The 19,321-nt window shown below is 41.3% G+C and overlaps 1 protein-coding gene across 1 annotated transcript in view; it reads right to left on the minus strand.

The window, feature by feature from the left end:
* Positions 1–12: 12 nt before the first annotated feature.
* Positions 13–19,321, minus strand: part of LOC308302407 (sperm-associated antigen 1A-like) — a 24,010-nt gene continuing 4,701 nt past the window's right edge. Inside the window, exons 3-9 of the mRNA XM_080746661.1 lie at positions 18,927–19,079; positions 15,852–16,009; positions 12,511–12,652; positions 7,592–7,718; positions 6,522–6,683; positions 2,293–2,622; positions 13–1,832 (exon numbers count right to left, since the gene is read on the minus strand). Coding sequence (XP_080602787.1) covers positions 1,704–1,832; positions 2,293–2,622; positions 6,522–6,683; positions 7,592–7,718; positions 12,511–12,652; positions 15,852–16,009; positions 18,927–19,079 — 1,201 coding nt within the window. The 3' untranslated portion in view covers positions 13–1,703. The remainder of the gene's footprint in view (positions 1,833–2,292; positions 2,623–6,521; positions 6,684–7,591; positions 7,719–12,510; positions 12,653–15,851; positions 16,010–18,926; positions 19,080–19,321) is intronic.

Below are 19,321 nucleotides of genomic sequence, written 5' to 3' on the forward strand. Positions count from 1 at the left end.
AAACACAGATCCTTTTTATTTATGTTCAGTTTTTATTCAACTGTCATTTCCATAACATAATATACCTGTATTCACAATTATTTCCATATTGCGTATAAAGTATTTATCCCACTTTATTGATAAATAACCATTTTCATTTGGACTCATGTACATATCTACTGAAATATAGTATTAAAACACATGCAGTTATTGCATCAGGTAGCCTCTGATCCCCACTAGCCTCCCTGAATGTAAAATGTGATGCATTCATTGAAATTTCATAATATACAGTATTTAAAAAATAACTGATTCAGACCTAACCGAAGGGTTTGGATATTAACAAACAGTAAAATATCGATTTGCAGCTTTGTGAAAACCATATGTTACTGATGTCTTAATTACACAACTTTTGGTTTGTATGGAAAACATTCAAATTGTGCAATATGGGTTTGCATGAGTCATCTATGTACTATTTTTGAGTGTTAAACGTCATAAATAAATCTAACCTGGAGGAACGTGTACAATCAACACAAACCTAGACCCCTTAACAAAGGCACACATCTCATACAGACAGTTCTACTCTCCAATGTGTGAATGGCTGCTTGCAGGAATGCTTTGAACTGTTGTGAAGAAGAATCTTGTACCAGTGTTTGTGCTTGACTGGACGGCTCATATTTGGTAACCAAAAAAACAGGCCAGGACATTTTCATAACTTAAGTAAAATTCCCAGCAGTTGGCGAAGACACCTTGCTAGACTTTACGGATGACTATTGGCAAAACAGAGCAAAATCTTATTTGTAATCTAGTGTGTAATCCAGATTTGCCATGCCATGGCATGTTGAAAAACTATATAATCTGTCACTTGGGGCTGATAAGTTATATACTGTAAGCCCAGAGTGCTTTGCCAGTGTTGAACTGCTTTGGATTTGGGGGCTTTGGAGATCATTCTGCATAGAACAATAATAATTTGCCATGCATTTTTAAAATAGGACCAGTCTGTTTTTTCATCATAAAAAATATAATTTGGTCATTGTAACTTTATAGTCTACTTTTCTCCATTAGCAAAGATTATCTATAGGCTCAGTAGCAAATTAAATGTATTTGTTTTCCTATGTATGTATGTATACAGTATGTATGTATGTATTTATGTGTCTATGTATGTATTTATGTAGCTTTGCATGTTTCTAATATCTGTTCCAAGATTTCTTCTGACCTTAGACCAGCTGAGCAGCTTTAGCAGCAGTCCTTATCATTTGACTGATATGAAAACTTCAACAGAGTTCACAAAGAGGAATTTGTTTAAATTCTGAGAACATGAACCTCACCTGAGCAAATAGAGTTGACCTGAAGGGAAGGAAACCCCTTGCAGTTGAACATTACACAACTCGTACCCAACTCTCATGCATCAATATATTGAAAATGAGCCCAACGATATCCTGCTGTCACATTTCACAGAATTGCTAGTGGTGGTATAAAAGTATGTCTGAATAGCAAAATGCTTTTGAGAAAAAAAATATATTCCTTCTATGTCGCAGAGACCTACATGTACAGTAAATCAGATCATTTACAGTAGAGAGCCAGTAAAGTGAATGTGATTCATGATTTTTCAAGTTCTTTAGTCTCCTTCCTTTTTTGTTGTCATGAACGGAGTACTTGTGCCATTTTGCATAGATCCTTGGTATTGTGGTTATAGCTCATGCAGGAGGGAGCAGGGGAGAGCATATTCATATGTATTTGTTGGCCAGGTTCTGAACATCGTTCTTGGTGAATTCTGTGCTGTCCACAGCAGACAGATGTTCAAATAGTTGAGTCATGTGTCGACGCTCTCCCTTCTCTAGTAGCATCAGTACAACCTGGAGTAAAGATGGAGGAGAGAAAAGGAATTTAAACCTCTGTGAACATAAATGCATACTGTATTGTGCGTCTCTGTTTAATCAGCCACTAAGATGTGACGCAAGATTACAGAGGTGTAGAAGACTGAGAAATGTGTCGTTGTTGTGTTATGGCTTAACATCAAGCAATGATGATGGTGGTTGTCAAGTACTGTGTATACAGTAGGCAAAATAACTATGCTTGTAGAGTACTGTAAAATACCAAGTAAACAAACCATCTAGAACAGGATCAAACGTAGATAGCACACTGGAGCAGCCCTTACAACGTTTTGATGCTACTGCATCTTCCTCAGAGTCATCATGACCCTGAGGAAGCGTCGTGAAACAGAACCACCTCTCGCCTCTGACCTCAGCGAATCTTTTAGTTACACCTTTTGTACTTGGAGTTTAGGTGAAGTATTTATAAAGAAGGTCATCTTACCGAGAACCTGTCAGCAGTGTGCAGGTGGTTGAGGTGCCGGTAGACCAGGTTGGGGTCTTTCTCAAGGAGGTGTGAGTCCAGAGCCTGCATAATGAAAGTGATGGTGTGGCCGTCCAGCTGGGTGCTTAGGTACTGGGGCAGCGTCTCCGGAGCGACAGAGGACAGCAGCTCTGCGCAGGCTGCGATGTTGCCTCTGCAGCGGGCTGCGTTCAGAGACTGGCCGAACTCATAGGCGTTAGTTGGGTGGAGGTTGATGGCGACCTCTTCTCCTCCTCCACAGTGGTTCTCTGAGCCGCCTGACACTGGCCTTGTTTCCTCGTCACCTTCAACCTGAGGAAGCAAAATGAACAGCGGTGAACAAGAGAAAGTGAGTTTATTATGTTGAGTTGAGCCGAGTTAAACGTTATGATCCTACTAACCTAGAAATAAATCCTACTATCGTACACTACCACCCTAGTATAAGACAAGGAAACTGATCTGTCTGTCCTGATCCGTTTGTGGGTTGACCATCAATCTGAACTTGCACATGATGATCATTGACCATTGGTATATGAAGTAAATTTTTAGCTCTTCCCAAAATGAAGCTGTTTAAGAACAATTAAGTATCTAGTGTGGGTAGAAATGCCCTCATCCATTTTTCTCCTCAGTGGGTTGACAAATACATCTCAAATTGCACACAGTCATGGACCATTGGCATACTAGATAGATAGATAGATAGATAGATAGATAGATAGATATAATTCTTCACATTCCCCAAATGTATTATGTTTATAAGTATTTCTGTGAACTCTCACTTAAATTAAGCTGTAGGTAGAGATGGGAGCAGACTCATGGGAGCAGTGCCAGGGTTAATATTGATGGGGAGTTGTTTCCAAATGTCTAATTGTGCTCTCCTCTTTCAGGTATTTCCGGGTAGAATATCTATGGATATTCAAACAGTATAAATAAAGTGTCCAGAACATTATCTAGGTCTAGTTTGTCAACCAATAATACATTTCTAATAGTCAATAATAATATCATGAATGTCCTGTTCTTCCAGAAATAAGGTTAGTGAATAATACTGTTAATCAGAGTCAGAGTTTTATTATTACTTCCACAATACTAGGCATAAAAGGGAGCAACATACTGTTCTCTGCAACTCATGGTGCTTGTCACATGCAACGCTGCCAGTGTTGTCTACCCGGAAATACATTTATGTGGTGATGTCATGATTTTTTTTTCTATAGTGGCATAGTATGCAGTACCTGGGCTTCACCTCAGATGGGTGTAGTTTTGAGTTTAGGCATTGTATCTGTGAGGTTAAGGTTAGGTTTAGCAGGCATTGACACTAAGGCTTGCCCACCTGCCCCCGGCAGGTAAATAAAACATCAGGGCAGGTGAAGTTGGCTTTCAGGTTGCCCGACAGGGCAAGTGCTCATTTGAGAGGGGACACAAATGTCTATAAACATGAGATATCTGTCTAAACACCTGAACATGGCCAGTGCGCTGTGTCTTCTGGTCTGTGGAATGTAAAATAAGAGCACTATTTACCTATAATGTGCTGTTTTTACTGTTGCTACATTTAAAAATAAAAAATAACAAGTGTGAACCCATAGACATATTCAATCATAGCTAAAGTATTTGGTATTTGGATTTGGAGGTATTGAGGTATGACATTTTATCGCACAGGCCCAGAAAGTAAAGAAATAAGTGTTAAATTGAGCGGTAATTAAAATCGTACCTATCATTTTATAAAGGACGATTTACTTTTCGGGCACGTGGGCATTACCTTCGGGCAAGTAGAACATGACCTGTACTTGCCCGATGGGCAAGTGCCTCTGAGACCTTAGTGTCAACCCCTGGGTTTAGGCATAGTTTTTGTTAGGTTATTATATGGTTAGAGTTATGGTATGGGAATAGGCATATTAGGGGCGGTCCCTGGGCAAAACACCCTGATAAGAGCGATATATACAATGGAGAAGAAGGGAAGTCTGCACACTGTTCTGTAAACTCATCAATATAATTGCCTAAATATAATGACCATAAACAATGAAAACATATAATCAAATGCACTACACAATATAATGGACAAAGCGTGGAAGCACAAAATCAATGGCAATGTATATATACAAACACCACACTTATTTTATACAGATGCTAGGTTCAGTTTACCTGGTATGGTATAGTTGTACATTTGTACAAAATGTTATTTAAATAGCATGTTGTTTGCTATAGTTGTCTATTTTATAGGTTCAATGCTCAATTTAGATAGCATGATGAATGCTAGGTTCATTGTTTACCTGTATTCTAGTTTCTTTAGCCACTGTTCTGTTCTTTCTGCATTCTATTTAGAGAATGTGATTATTTACCTTTTTTTATTCTAAGTCGCTGGATAAGAGCTTCGGCTAAATGCCTAACGGTACATTTGTACGGTACATGCCACCAGGACAATCTACTGCATCATCATCACAGACAACAACAGACTTGTTATGTTTTAAAATAGTATTTTTAAAAGTATTTTATCCAAATATGATTGAACACAAAAGAGAACACAAAGGAAAAGATGTTTAAGAAGCTCTAGGAAGCTGTTGCCTCAAACAAAGTTTACACATCTCTGACAAATCGCTGCCTTGAGACTGGTTTTTTTGCTCCAACAGTGAGAATAAGTACATCATGAGTACAGTGATCCACCCTCAGGCGTAAAGGTTTTACAATGTACTAGTAGGAGTAATCCTACTGTTTTGAAGTGCAGTGTGTTACTCCTCTTTTGTTTGTATGGCAGTAATACTATGGCTTAAGGATACTAGATTAGTTAAGAGATGAATGACAACAGGAGACAAAACTGAACAGAACAGAACAACGCCTCAAGGAAGGATTTAGGTGTTCAAAGTTTACATGCAGTAGTCTATCTCTTTCTCTAAGCTATCTTGAGACCTGTCTTGCACCTTTTATGGGCACTTTTTTTCATGGTTTCAGTGTTGGGATGGATACAAATATGTGATTTGACCTACTTATGATCCATATACAGTAGGTCCTCCTAATCAGTCTTAATGCTGTGTCTCTGCCTGTATGTTAGCACAGAGGTGTGAAACTGGGGGTGAAAGCATCAGCATTATTTTTTGTTCCCCTTTTCTGAACTTCATCAGTGTACAGTATTTTTTTTTTTTTTAAGATTTGTTTTTGGGCTTTTTATGCCTTTATTTTGATAGGATAGTAGACTGACAGGAAATGGGGAGATAGATGGGGAATGACATGTGGCAAAGGTTGTCCGGATCGGGAATCGAACCGGCGACGCCAGCAGGCATCATAGCCTAGTATGTGGTATGCGCCTTGACCACCAGGCCAGCGGGCGCCCCATCAGTGTACAGTATTAACTAATATCTACCCTTTCTGTGAATTCAAAGAAAACTAGAACTGCACTCTGTCAAGGTGCCAACTTGCAACTTGTGCACAAGTAGGCCAGGTATGGCCTACTTGTGCACCAGCAGAGCACGCCATGAGGTGCGTTCACCACTGGCATCACCACTGGCAATGCCAGTGACATCACCACTGGCATGCATCACAGCATTTCACAACGTGGCCAGAAATGCTGGTCCCTGATTGGGCTACCGACATACATACATACGTAGACATAAGCAGCCGAAAGCAGTCCTTGCGAGCTCTGCTGGCGCAAGTAATTTGGTGAAATATCAATAAAGTGGCACTCCGTTACAGGTGAAAACACAACTAAAGCGTAATTTATAAACTGTAGTATAAGCTCACAACAACATGTTGTTGATCGGATGTATTTGGTGCAGGACACCCACATGCAACTACACATAACTCAGGCTTAACGAAGAAAACCACACCATTGTGTAGTGAGCGTAGCTGCTGCTGATAGACCCACATAAATGGTAAATGGTGCATTTATACAGCACTTTTATCCAAAGCACTTTACAATGTGTATTACATTCACCCATTCAAACACACATTCATACACCGGTGGCGGTGAAAACCATGCAAGGCACCAACCCGCTCACCAGGAGCAACTTGGGGTTCAGTGTCTTGCCCAAGGACACTTCGACATGTAGGAGAAGCCGGGATTTGAACCACGACCCATGGATCATGGCTCTACCTCCTCACATGACGTGGCTTTGTGTGTATGTGTAGTTATGGGGGGGGTAAGTTGGAAAACTTACGTTGGAAACCCTTGAAAAAACATAAAGCCACGTATTGGAGCAGTTATCACCGCTCAAAACACAGTGTTGTACCTCAGTGATGGGTACGGTCCTCCTGGGTTTGGCCGGTGAGGAGGTGTTAGCCAAGCTCTGTCTGAGTAACAGTGTGACCTCCTCTAGCTCCTTCTCAGCCTCCTGGACGTTGGGGTCCTGCTGTAGCACTTCCTGTAGGTCAGAGCTGCACGCCAAGTAGTCCTAATTGTGGGGGACACACGTTCAAGTATGTTTATCGTAAAATATATAATACTGGTGGGGGAAAACTAGACACTGGCTCGGTCTCATTTATAAAGAGGCTTCCAACAGTAGGTACAATAGGTTGCTTAATTGTTTAGGACACAGGGCTGCATAGACTGTGTATCCTTGTTACGTACCTTGATTTCTGCAAGAATCAAGGACGTTCTACACAGCCAAGGAACTTAAGTGGCTTGGCTGTGTCTCAGAAGGCTGTGCGGTTTGGCTGGCGACTGTTTCACATCCCGTTATTTTAATGGTTTATTTAATTTGAACTTTCTTAGCTTTGGCCTCAACGTATTATTCAGAATAGAAATGGCTTTTTTTTTGGTATTTATTATTTATGTATTTATACATTTTCAAGTTTAAAGACAAGACAAGTACAATACAATCACACACATACAGTATACCCTCCCCCCTCCCTGTGAAATTGAGAAAGAAAAAAGGAAGAATAAATAAAAATGAATACATCAATCATAATACACAGAATAGAAATAGCTTCCTTGCAAATGAGACATGGCCACTGTGTAAGTTGAATATCGTCACTGTCGGGCAGAAACCTTGTATCTCCAAGTTTCAAATGTGTACATGCTTCAAGTCTGTCGCACAAAATAGTGAAAATAGCAGATTTACAAGCACACAAGGCCTCGCGGTGTGAGGTGTTGTGTGCTTGTATATCGTCTATTTTCACAATTTTAAATCATTTTTAAAATACAAAACAAACGGTTTTGGACATACAAGGTTTCCAGACAATAACGATATGCATAATATCCTGTCTGGTAAACAACGCATTGAGATTGAGCACAGACACCCATCCTACAACCCATCCATACAGGTACACCATCAGTCCAGTTCTGTCCCCCTGTCCTCACCTGGAGCCCTTTATAGGCCATGGCTCGCCTGTAGAAGGCCTTTTTATTTGTTGGCTCCAGTTTGAGTGCTGCGTCACAGTCCTGTTTAGCTTCACTGAACCTCTCCAGCTTCACGTAGCACAGGGCCCTGTGGAAACACAAGCAAACGACAACAAGGTTCTTCACAATCAATAGTATTTGACAACGTTTCGTTTCATCGAGGCAGAAGGGTGTAGCCTCCATAGTAACAAACACAATAAACACAGTGGAGATCCCTGATCTCCATAATGTCTATAGCTGACCTATGTCACAATGTTGTGACATCACATTGTGACATCACATTCCGTCCTTTTCCCTTGTATGCCCATATGGAGATCCCTGATGTCATCAATATGTCCATAACTTGGAATGCCCATATATGGACATATTGTGTGAGTCTCATGTGGTCTATAACATAAGACATCTATGATGTCAGATGTCAGTCATATCCATATTTGGGAAAATATTTTGTCAAATTTTGTCCAACTTAAACAACCAACTGCAACTTGAATCGAATATATGTGTCCCAATCTCCCTGAGAGCCAGTCATTGCAATTTTTTTCATTTTCATGTTTTCATTTCATTTGAAAGCTGGGGATCATAGCTACAAAATGATATATTGGTTGTGGAGATTGACCCAACAGTTTTGAAGATATGGCTTATAGAATGATGCCATGCTGAAATAGTACTTTTGAGATATTCAAGTTTTAAATAAATTTCTAACCTGCAATGACCTGACTCCGCCACATGGGGAGCAATCTTCAATTCAATCTTCAATTCAAAGAAGCTTTATTGGCATGAGAACACAAACGTTTACACAGTGGTGGAAAAAGTACCAACATTTTATAATAAAGTAAAGTATCAATTCTGCAATGTAGAATCACTCTGTTACAAGTAAAAGTCCAGAATAAAAAATGTACTTGAGTAAAAGTACAAAAGTATTGGTATCCAAATGTACTTAAAGTACCAAAAGTAAAAGTACAAAATGTTTGAAAATAGCAGATCTACAAGCTCACAACGCGTCGCACCGCAATGCGTTGTGAGCTTGTAGATCGTCTATTTTCAAATAGCCTTGGTATAACATAGGGCTAAAGTGGTTTATGTATGTTTTAAACTTTAGTTATTGCTCTCTAAAAAGATAATGCCACAACAGCATCTCAAGCATTATTGGGCTAAATGTAAAGACGCTACAGTGCGCCAACCGTGAAGCAGTTTAACCAATTTGCTACATACGTCTACACAAACGGTCAGATTACAAAGATAAATTGCTTAGTGAAGGCTCACAGATGTCACCATAGGGTACGCTCCAGCAGAATGTCCCGTAATGATCGTATTATTTAATGAGGAGCATTTTAATCCGATCGGTCGTCGTTTCCTTAAAAAGGTATTAATGTATCTAAGTGCAGTACACCTCGCAACCGATGGGGTCGCATGGCTGAAAAACAACAGAAAATGGCATCTGATCGGATTAAAATGCAGTTTATTAAACAATACGAAAGATACGGGTAATTCTGCTTGAGCGTACCATACTGTGACATCTGTGAGACTTCAGTAAGCACGTTATCTTTGAAATATGAAGGTTTTTGTAGACGTACGTAGCAAATAGGATTAACTGCTCAACACGAGGTTGAAGTGAATTTATTACGTGTGCAACAGGGCTAACTGTGCTAAATGTAGCATAATCAGTGTTTGTGTAACTTCAGTCAGAAGGATTATTTGACCTGATAATAAAACACAATCTACAGGCTTAACCGCCTCGCGTTGTGAGCTTGTAGAAGAGAGCAACAATAGAGTTGGGTCACGTTTTATTTGTTTATAGCCTGCAGCTAGCGCTGCAGCTAGCGCTAGCTAACGCTAGCTAGCGTTAGCCGTTAGCCACTCATAGCCAGTCAACCAGAATAGTCTACTCTAAAGTCAACTTTCCGACGGCGAGTGAACGATTGCATTCCATCCATGTTTTCTTGGCTGTCAATTTATTGTCCAAAAAAACAAACACCCTGAACGTTAGAATTAGATAGTTTAGGACGACACTGATCTATTCAATGCTAAGCTAACTCAGTGACAAAGGAAGCTTCCGCACCGGAGCTTCACAGAAGACAAACGCATACGTCACAGGCGCCTCCAGGCAGGAACGGATCATTTCACCAGCGTAGAAGAAGAAACAGCGGAAGAACGGCGGAAGAATAATAAATAATAATACACAAAATCATACATTACGTGGTTAATAATTGTTCATTTGGAACACACGTGGCATTAAATTAATGGGATAAATACTGTGGGTTGTTTCGCTAAGTAATGGAGTCCCGATATTACCGCATTTGGCTACAAACGGCTAACAAAGGCTGGCTAGTTAGCATTTTAGCTAATATAAACTGGGAGGACTAACAGAATTATGTACCGATCTCTCACATTAATTAAAAAAAGTCTTATTTACATGCAGAGTTAAGCTCTGGCGTTTAAGTGAAATGTAGCCTAGATATTATGAGATGCTGTTGTGGCATTAAAAAAAAAAAGAGCAAAAAAAAAAAAAAAATCATTTTGGCTGCAGGGAATAATGACAGTCCCCGAGATGACTGGCTCTCAGGGGTGCTGGGACACATATATATATATATATATATATATATATATATATATATATATATATATCAATATACAAGGCAATTACTATATTACATAAATGCCAGGTCGACTGCCACTCTAAGATCACCTGACTCCGCCACACCGAACAGCGCCTGGTTGGAACCAATCAGGGGAGCTATGGGTGGGATCAGAGCAGGACCGGGTGTGATGCGATCGAGAAGCGCCTGTTGCAGTTAGTTGCACTGTAGTTCTTTCACTATTCATCTGGACGAATTCTCTGGACCAAAGGCTTTTTCTCTGGATTCTCGGGTTGGGGCAGTAATTGAGTTAAGACTAAAGACCCTTAAGGCGTCTTACTGGTGTAATATAAATATAATAATTGCGTTAGCCTATGTTCTCATAGCAAAACTTGAGGACGGCGTGCAGAGCGTGTTTGGACACATAGCTGTCACTCAAGACAGCCGTGGGGGGCGTGTTTAGGTTGGCCTCAAGATTGAGTGGAGTGCAGTTTTGAAGCACGGTCAGTCAGCAGCTTGTACATGGCTAGGACAACAAACAAGATGCACGCACACACATGCACATATACTGTGGACACAAAGGGACTAAATTATTCCTGCAAGTGACTGTTTTCTTTCCTCTGCAGAATGAGAGGAAAGAGAAGTGGAAGGCCTCCCACAAACGTGTGAGAGAGAGAGAGAAAGACCAGAGATAGAACACAGAGAAAGAGAGGCAGAGAGAGGAGCTGTATGAGACCGACCTGTCTGCCAGCACAGTGGGTATCTTTATGTGTAAGGCATGATGCAGGTTATAATTAGACTCTTGACAAAAGGAAGGAAACAGCATTATGGGAGAAGCTAGCAGCTGTTTCCCTTCCCTCAGCCATCTTGTTCCACCTTGCCAAACAATATTCACTAATGTGGCTCGGTTGGCTGACTGGCTGACGTCATGGGTGGAATGACGAGGCAGCTAGAGTCGGTGCAGAATTGGAGACTAATCATGGCAGAGAACATTAGCTCATTCTGTGTCAGTTCATTCAAACGAATGAATGAATGTATTAGCATTTTTACAACATGGCTCTGCAGGGGTCTGTGTGTCCAGAGCGCGTGCATGTTTTTCATGCAAGGCTTGTGCCACCCCGTGGCCCCGCCCCCCCATCAGTGCTTCCCAGGCCCCTCCCATACCCTGCCCGATAAAAGAATACAAGATCACGCTGGCTGTCACAACACAAAACACCAGGCGAAGGAATTGCACAACGACACGCCAACGCTGAATTCACGATAGATACGGTAGATCATCCAGGTCCACAATTAACAGCCCATATTCCACAGTTTTCATATTCATTTTACACTGGGGGTTATGGTTAGACAAGACAAAGAAAGACACTACAGGCCGTTAACACCTATTCACGTGAGTTTCATATTCATTGCACACTGGGGGAACACGTTTGCCATGGGACACCGCTGATTGATAGGACATTGAATAACATCATTTCATTTCATATTCATTTTAGACCGCGAGTTAAAAACAAAGACAAAGAAAGTCCTATAATGCAAAAACACTAATTCCAACCTTAATGCAAAAACAGAAAACACCAATTCCATCCTCTCTACCATATACAGTATACACAATCTAAAATAACCACTTTCATTTGAGTAGAAGTAAGCCGTGTCCCCAATGATTTTTATTTATTGTATTATTAACATGTATTTCATCCATGGCACCCCTGAATTATACTGTTAATTTATGTCATTACCCTACATAAAATATGCAATATCTGTTTCCATTAGAACAGACTGAAAATAAAAGTTGACATTTAACCACTTGAACCCCAACATCGCTATTCTGGGGGCGAACGTTCACCAAAACTAGACGATCAACAAGCTCAAAACTCACATCGCATCACTACAGATAGTTATGACCATCAAGCACTTGGTTGAAAAAGGCTCTCAATTTCTTTCTCAATGCCTGTGGCATTGTGTGACAAGTTCTAACAACTGCACAAGTTAAAGAAGTAGTTCACACACACACACACACACACAAAAAAAGAAAAATACTTATTTCTATCGATTACACACCCCATGAAGCCTTGAATTCATGGCAATAATCAAATTATTGGCTTGTGCATAGCGGAATAGGATGGGATAGGTCTACGCACCTGTATTTTAACATTGTTTTATTATTATTATGGTGGTACTGAGGTGGTACTTGGTGTAAAAAGGTTGAGAACCACTGCCCTAATCACAATGAACCAAACAAAATGGTGATTGTCAAAACAACAGTTTACTGTGTGAAAGTGAAAGTGATCTGATAGGACCTCTGACCTGTTGGTGTAGACAGCACATTCTTCAGGTTTTATGGTAAGGCATTCACTGTACTTCCCCAGGGCTTCCTGGTATTGGCCTTTCTTCACAAAGTCATTTCCTTCCTGTTTCAAAGATGTGAAACGAACTTCTGCTCTTCTTGCTGGAAGACAAAAACATTTAAAGAAATAAAAGCAGAACAAAATAGTTACTTTACTGAGTGCATTCATCTTTAATTTATTTGCCTTCCATAATACCCCAAAATACGATTGTGAGATTAACTCACAGCTGAATTGATCCTGCCACCGTTTCCCTGAAACCCATCGCACAAGCCAAGGTTCTCTCCCTTTATGAATTGCACAGTTCAAACTGTGCAATTTAATGCAAGGTTAGCTCAACTTGCGGTGTGACAGTCAAGTCAGCGATCCTTCACTGTGAAGAGTGAAGGCTAATCAATTTGCCCTGTCCTGGGAGAGGGGGGGGGAATACTGCCAGCACCTCCCTTGTTCCATTAGTCAGAGTTTAAAAATAACAGCTGCAGTGTGGCCTTTACAGTAGGTTGGAGAGAAACTGCTTGGTCAGGGAACCATGGAGATGGAGAGGTGCTTTATTCTTAACATCAGCCTATAGTAGGTACCGGTACCTCATTTCCATCTCATCTAGAGCAGCAAACCTATTAGGTCGAGACTCAACAGAGAAATTAGACGTTTGCCTGGGACACAAACTAGTGAAAATAGCAGATGAAATAATAATAATTAAAAACAAAATGTAGGAAACCAAAAATGAAGGGACCCATAAAAATGTGTCCACGACCCACAAATGGGTCTCGACCCAGTGTGTGTGTGTGTGTGTGTGTGTGTGTGTGTGTGTGTGTGTGCGTGTGTGTGTGTGTGTGTGTGTGTGCGCGTGCGTGTGTGCGTTCGTGTGTGCGGCCGTTCAGCACTGTTTGTGTGTGCGGCCGATCAAGCCGTTGTTTCTCAGCCATGATGAATATAACAATGAGAAAGAACAAAGCAAAACTTTGTTGAACCAAAGGCACGTATAATACGCCTGTTGGTCTACTTTTGGTTAACGTGGCATTAAGCTCCGCCTGCATGTAAATGACATGTTGTGCATGATAGTAAAAAGGTTTAATATGAGTTGATTCAATATGGGTGCAGGTCTGCAGGAAGACATGCGTAAATGTCATACTAAGCGTAGTCTTGCGTAGCCAGAGAACTATTCCACATCTCCGAATGCTATATAGAGTCTGGAACTACAGCTCCTGAACGGCAAGTAATGGAAGCTGGCATTTCCGTTCATGAATATATATTTTAAATTATTATTTAGATTAAAAAATCACACCCGTGTGAACTGAGCGGTGGTTTACCCACCAACCCCTCCCCCCTTCCCCCCTGTGTGTGTGTGTGTGTGTGCGTGTGCGTGTGCGTGTGCGTGTGTGTGTGTGCCTGGCCTGGCCTGAAAACAGCGCCCCTCCCTTAACATGTGTGGTCATAAAAGGTACTACACCACAGGCTTCAGGCTACATACAGACCCACCCACCCACCCACATACAAACATACCTACACACACGGCCACGCTATGGAGACGGTGTGACCACCGCTCAAAAATGTAAATAATGGACACGGTTAAAATGATGCCAGAAGGAAGCATCACAGCATGGGCTGCTTTTTGATCCGTCCCAGCACAGCATTTCACTGTCAACACTTTTCAAAAATCTACAAACTCACAATGCATCACAATATGATGCACTGTGAGCTTATAGAGAACCCCCCCGGACCACTGAGTTCAATGGACCATTGACGGACCGTTCAATGGACCATTGACGCCATCTTGTGAGGTCCACGCGATTAAAACAACACATGTGACATTGGGTTGTCTTTCTTGATTCATCATACAATGAAGTATGTATTTTTGGATTTCAAGAAAGCATTTGACTCTGTCAGCCATCAGGTCCTCTTGTCCAAACTAACACATTTCAACTTGTCCCCAGAGGCCATCAAATGGTTTACATCATACCTATCAAATAGAGAACAGTGTGTGAGTATAAATGGCATCAAGTCTCCTTATCACACTTGCTCGGTTGGTGTCCCCCAGGGATCAATAGTAGGACCAATTCTGTTTTCTCTGTTTATAAACGATCTACCTGATGTATGTAAAGATGTACATATTCAGATGTACGCAGATGATGCTGTTATACTGACTCATGGAAAGAGCTATGCAGAGGTGTCAACGGTTTTAACTTCTGTTCTGACCAGCGTTCAGGACTGGCTTACAGACTCATGCCTGCTCCTGAATGCAAAAAAGACGGTCTGCATGGCTTTTTCCAAAAGACCAGTTGTGATGGAATCATCAAATGTGTTTCTGGGTGGAGAGGAACTTGAACTTGTGTCAGAGTTCAAGTACCTCGGGGTCATGTTAGACTCAACCCTAACCTTTAAAAAACATGTAAAAAAGGTTACAAACACAATCAAGTTCAACCTTCAGAACTTTAAACAAATCAGACCTTTTTTGGCAGTTAGTGCTGCTAAATCGTATCTCCAATGCATGATCCTATCACACATTGAGTACTGTTTTACAAACTGGTCTTGCACAGGTATAACGACTCTCAAACCCATTGAACAGCTATATAAGAGTGCGCTTAAGGTATTCGATAGGAAACCCCACTCATATCACCATTGTAATATTCTTCAGAGGTACCGTTTTTTGAGTTTCGCTAATTTTAAGGTATTTAAACAGGTCAGTATCATATATAAGACCCTAAATGGTCTATGCCCACCTCCCCTAAAGGAATTCATAAAAAGGAAGCCTGATAGAGGACTCAATACTAGAGCAATCACTAGAGGGGATTGCGAAGTACCGTACCGGGTAACCGCTTTTGGAAAAAACACCCTTTCAGTGCAGGGATGTTCAATCTGGAATGACCTACCTCTAACAATAAGAGACTGTTTGTCATTTCCATCCTTCAAGTTCAATCTAAAAAAATGGTTAGTTGACAATCAAACCTGTGACCATGTATAGTTCTAAGAGTACAGCTCATGCCATGTACGTATATTTTTAACTATCCTTTTTTAATGTAGGGTACTGTTAGTAATATGTGTTGTTTTGTTGTTTTTTTCTTGGTTCAGGAAAAATAGTATTTGTATGTATGTTCTTAGGCGCCCTCTCCTAATGTAGGGTTACTGTTTGTTGGTATGTATTGTTTTGTCTTCATGTGGGGACTACGGATGAAATTTAGCTTCTTGCTAATTCCGGCTTATTTACATTGCATTCATGTAGTGTTCATTAATATGCATTGTCCCGTCTAAATAAACAAATAAAGTAAAGTAAGTAAAGTAAGTATATATATGGCTTTAACACACCTGCGTCTATAGCAGCCTTCTCTGCACGGGCCTGCAGGACCTCTGCGCTGGGTGGCTCCTCTCGGCGGTGCTGCTGAGCCGACAGAGGAACTAGAGGAATTTCCGGCAGCTGCGCCCTCCAATCAGGACCGTCCTGATCTATCAGCAGCCTTGTGATCCTGGAGAGACGACAAAGTGGTGATGCATGGGGACAGACACAACAATATCACTTAAACGCACACAGACAGGCACACACATGCAGAATGAAGACCTGTTCAGAGACGTCTAAAGTGAGACGCCCCCCTCGATGCCCCAGGGGTAAAAAAAAGAAACCCCCAACAAAAGCTGGACAAGCACCAAGCTGTTTGCTGTTTCTAAAGTGTGCAAACTGTTCCAACAAGTTCATACGCGCAAGGCAGCAGAACCAGACGTGATTGTAGCGAGGATGTTCAGGACAACACAGGAATATGGAGTCACAGATATTTTCAACCAATACCTTGCAGAAAAAAGCAAAGTAACTGCTTGACAGGCAACCCATAGCACTTGATTCCATATTGACTGCAAATGCTTTGAGAGCTTGTCGAAGACCTATAATGATCATTATTTATATAGCACTTTTCATACATTGAAATGCTCAAACTGTTGTACAATACAGAAAAACAGATGAAAAACAATACAGCAAAAGTCAAAACTGCAGGACCTAGACCCCTAATATGCCTACCAACAAAACATATCCAGACAGAGTCACAAGTTCACAACCCACACCTGGAGAAAATTAATTCATAGGTGAGAATGCTGTATATAGATAACAGCTCAGCATTCAACACCCTAGTCTCCTCTCCTCCAGACTTGAAACCAAACTTAGGCACCTTTAACACCTCTGCCCCAGACCCTCAATAATAACTAGACCAGGTCAACCTGGTTGTGCCAGACCCCCTGTCTTTCATCATCATTTATGACATCATGCCTTTTGTAGGCATGTCATCATCATGTCATCATCATATATACCCTTTATATAGAAAACCCGGACAGACCGACATTTGCTTATGTAGGCCTACCCATTTCATGGGTCTGGCAATAATTATAATAATAATAAAAATATATTGGTCCTGGACCAATCAGTGACGTCTCGATTGGGGCCAGATCAAGTCAAACCATGACTAGTCAGATCTGGCCTATAATATCACCTGATTTCAACCAACATAAATCCTGCCCACGAAAACGGACGTCTTGGATTAATCAGAGGGGATCCGATCGAGGCCAGATAAATATCATAACTAGTCAGATATGTCCCAGAATATAACCTTACATGCTCATATTTCAACTAACATTACAAACAATAACAATAATCCATAAGTCCATATGACGTCCTGGGCTGGTAATGACGTCAAGATCATCCCCATATATGGGCTGCGATCTGGCATGGTTCTGATCGTCACCGGAGGACGTTATCATAACGTCATCATGACGTCATTTGGCTTGCAGGGAGGGCTGCGTTCCAATAGCCTCCTTCTCTACTCCATGTATGTACTGTACACCTGACCACGCACACCTCCAACTTAGTGTTTAAGTTCCCTGATGACATGACAGTGATAGTCCTGATCACTGACGATGATGAGACTAGTAAGACACCTCAGGGTGACATGGCCACCTGGCCAACCACAGCGTTTCTCTGACGATTCTAGTTGTTGTCATTCTGGGGGGAGTTTGTTCATGTTTTTGTGAGGGTCTCAACCCTAGGAGATATGGGGAGAACATGCAAACTCCACACAGAAAGGCCCTATCGCCAACCCCACCTAGGGTGTGGGCGCTGATGACGCGGAGGGAGGAACACACCGCCCATATATGTAAGGGCCAGTTCACCTCTGGGACAACCAGATCTTATTTTATTGTTGTTTGGAACACGATCAACACGATCCTGAGTTCTTTTTTGTGTTCAATCTGTGTTTTTAGATATTTTAGTATTTCAGCATGAATGATGATGCATGATCAAACAAGAATAAAATAAGATCTGGTTGTCCCTGAGGTGAACTGGCCCTTTAATAATGTCCTTAATATTGACAATATAGGAATCTCCATATATAAAACTTTAATTAGTAATGCCAAGCAGGGCCTTGGTGAGTTAGGGCCTTGGTTTGATGCCTGTGGATCTCCATATATGGGCCATATATGGTACCCTAACATTCTCATTTTCGACCTGGAATTTATGACATCAGAAATCTCCATGTATGGACATAAAAGTTTTTTTTCTTTTTCTGGGAATGACCATATATGGACTTTTATACCCTGAGAAATCTCGTAGCTTGTCTGACTGTCAGTACAGGAAGTGATGTCACGTGACATCCTTTTTATGCCCATATATGAGTCATTCTGTACCACATTACTGTGACTCACTGACATCACACTGACATCACTTCCTGTACAGACAGTCAGACAAGCTAGGAGATTTCTCAGGGTAAATGCGACCTTCGACACAAGGGTGTCATGAGAACAACATGGCAACGATTGTACTCTTATGTACCTGTACACAAGATGTAACAATAACCTTAAACCCAGAACATAGAGGAATATTGTTAACCAGGGCCTATAAATCCCTGATAGTCCCTGGCACACATCTCCCAGGTGAACTTCCTGGTTACATAACAGAGGGCACATGTTGCGAGGGCCATAAATAGCTCCTGGTTGGAGCTGGAGCCGACAGCATAAGCTGTTAACCACTAATTAGTCATGAGATGTGCTGTCCAGGACACTTCACCTGGTTTGATTTTTAGCTGGCGCAAATATGAGTTGGTGAAAAATGGGGGGACAATCCAGCGGTTTAACACATCAGTAATTTAACATTTTGATCAAAGACACATTTACAACAAGAAAAGACAGCTGTACAGACCAACCTGCTTAAAGCTCAGCTGAATGAAGAATAAAGCCTCATCTTCGCTGAAGATAACAGATTAACAAGCAATTGAAAATGCACTGTTTTTGGTAAGCAACACTGCTGTGTAATGAAGCATAACTTAGAGTCTGTCCTATCAGCTCTCTGTGTCTCTGTGACATCACCTCTGTGACCCCCACTGTGAGGTAAAAGGTGAATGATAATACCTGTTGACGCTGTCGTTTGCTGCCTGGACACTGTTATCTATCTGCAGGACAGTCTTGTAATCCACGTAGGCCTTGCGGTAACGTTCCAGCGTCTCGTAAGCCATGGCTCGACGGAGGAGGGGCTTGAGGGAGAAGGGTTGCAGTTCCAGGGCTCTGGACAGTAATTATAGACATAATGAGAGGGGTTAAGGATCAGGCCTGCTATACGTAGACAGTGGTGTCTGTGCACAAATTGCTGGAGGGCACAGAGCTGTGCAGTAGCATGAGCATGTTTGACAGATTGAAAGTCAGTGATTGTGTAATTGGTATAAGGTACATGGGCATGGGTATGGCTTTGTGGAAAGTGGAAACACACAAACAGTGTGTTTGTTTTCCTTGAAGAAGGCTGTGGGACT

Source organism: Nannobrachium achirus (assembly GCF_963921795.1).
Source record: "Nannobrachium achirus genome assembly, chromosome: 2".
Lineage (NCBI taxonomy): Eukaryota > Metazoa > Chordata > Actinopteri > Myctophiformes > Myctophidae > Nannobrachium > Nannobrachium achirus.